Source organism: Sinocyclocheilus grahami, unplaced genomic scaffold, assembly GCF_001515645.1.
Source record: "Sinocyclocheilus grahami isolate Dianchi unplaced genomic scaffold, SAMN03320097.WGS_v1.1 scaffold68.1, whole genome shotgun sequence".
Taxonomy (NCBI): domain Eukaryota; kingdom Metazoa; phylum Chordata; class Actinopteri; order Cypriniformes; family Cyprinidae; genus Sinocyclocheilus; species Sinocyclocheilus grahami.
Window position 1 is genome coordinate 2,052,809 of NW_015505247.1, and position 1,694 is coordinate 2,054,502.

General features: G+C 40.9%; 1 protein-coding gene across 1 annotated transcript in view; it reads right to left on the bottom strand.

Moving 5' to 3' along the window:
- Positions 1 to 1,694, bottom strand: part of LOC107585285 (hyaluronan-binding protein 2-like) — a gene marked incomplete at its 5' end in the record, with an annotated part of 6,990 nt that overhangs the window by 2,480 nt on the left and 2,816 nt on the right. The window contains one exon of the mRNA XM_016272231.1: positions 288 to 576. Coding sequence (XP_016127717.1) covers positions 288 to 576 — 289 coding nt within the window. The remainder of the gene's footprint in view (positions 1 to 287; positions 577 to 1,694) is intronic.

Below are 1,694 nucleotides of genomic sequence, written 5' to 3' on the forward strand. Positions count from 1 at the left end.
GTGATGGGTTTACACAATCCTCACCTAATGTGTGATTTAGCGAAAACACACATACCATCCAAAAATCAAACCAGACAGCAAACATATTACCTTGATTGAAATTAACATATAATAATAATTATAACTGCATGTAAGATTCAAATCTTACCAGAGTTACCATTCCAGATCTAACCATTAGGCTATACTATCCCACATCTTTGTTTGCTTGATACCTCAATCCATGTCTTGTGTCTTTATTTTTCTGTGTTCATTATGGTATTTAATACTGTACTAAAGGCCATACTTACATGCAGTGTGCAGCGGTCAGCACCCAACAAGTCTTGATAAGGGTGCCTCCACAGATGTGTCTGTACTGTTGGCTGGATCCTTTAGGCTTAACCTGTACAGATACTTGCCATGGACGGGCTCCAGGAATAGCTTTAAGACCCCCGTAAATCCGGTTAAGTTGTTTTTTCGGATTGGGTTTACCACAGGTAAGAAAACTCTTTGTTGAAGTGTTGTTCTTAGGTAATGGGGTTGGTGGGACAGGAGTAGCTATTTGGGCTGAACTGGTGCTCTCTGGGGTTATGCTGCCATCTGGTAGGTGTTCAATAAACAAGAAGTTAATATTAAGTAACTTAAATTTTAGACATAATATTGACAATTAAGGCTTGAATACACTACATGACTTTTGCCCTGATTTGCAGTCTGGGGGAGTCAAGTTGCTGAAAGTTGAAGACAGCCTACAGTTTTTGGGCAGTTGGAGTTGATCGATTTAACAGAAAATGGCATAGTATTATGGATACAGACTGATTTCTTTTTTTTTTTAGCTTAAGACTGAATCTGTCCAGCCAGAAGATATCAAAAGCACATATTGTTTTCAAATGTCTCATTTTGTCCTGCCTGAGTTTGTTGTGTTCGGAAAAACTTGGAAGGTCTGATGTGTGATCCACACATTGAATGAAGGCCACATTTCCCCAATATGTTTAAAGCAACTGCACCCTATATCAGTGTTTTGAACGAATTGGTTGAATAAATGATTCAGTGATTCACTCATAAAGACAGTCACTTGTCACTAGTGTTGGAGGTAACACATTACAAGTAACGCAAGTTACGTTATCAGATTACTGTTTTTCAAGTAAGTAGCACATTACCTTTTAACTTACAAGAAAATATCTGAGTTACTTATCAAATAAGTAACGCAGTTACTTTGTTTTCCCATTTATTGACTAACAGCTCTCCTGTTCCCATGTCCACGATCACTGGAGAACTATATCCGAGAGTATTTAGCCATCGCTCACTATTCTGAGTTACCGGACTGTTTATTGATAGAGTTTTTCTGCGATGGCAATAATCAACCTCTGAGGGCTAAGCTTAGACGTGAGGGTCCACGTTCATCACTCGCTCAGTTCATGGATTATGCTTTGTTGACTCTCGGATCTGTATTTACTGTGGGTGTCACGGAGGAAGAACGCGACACAATGTGTGTGACTGAAGTGGTGGCTGTACCAGAGCACGCTCACAAAATGGCGGCAGCAGCGGAGCCTGATCGCAAGATGGCGGCCACACTAGAGCACGCTAACAAGATGGCGGCGACAGCAGAGCACACTCACAAGATGGCGGACACAACCGCATCTAGTCAAGTCACGGTGGATCATCATGAGTCAGGTCAAGTAACAGTTTATTATCATGAGTCTAGTCAAGTCACAGTTGAT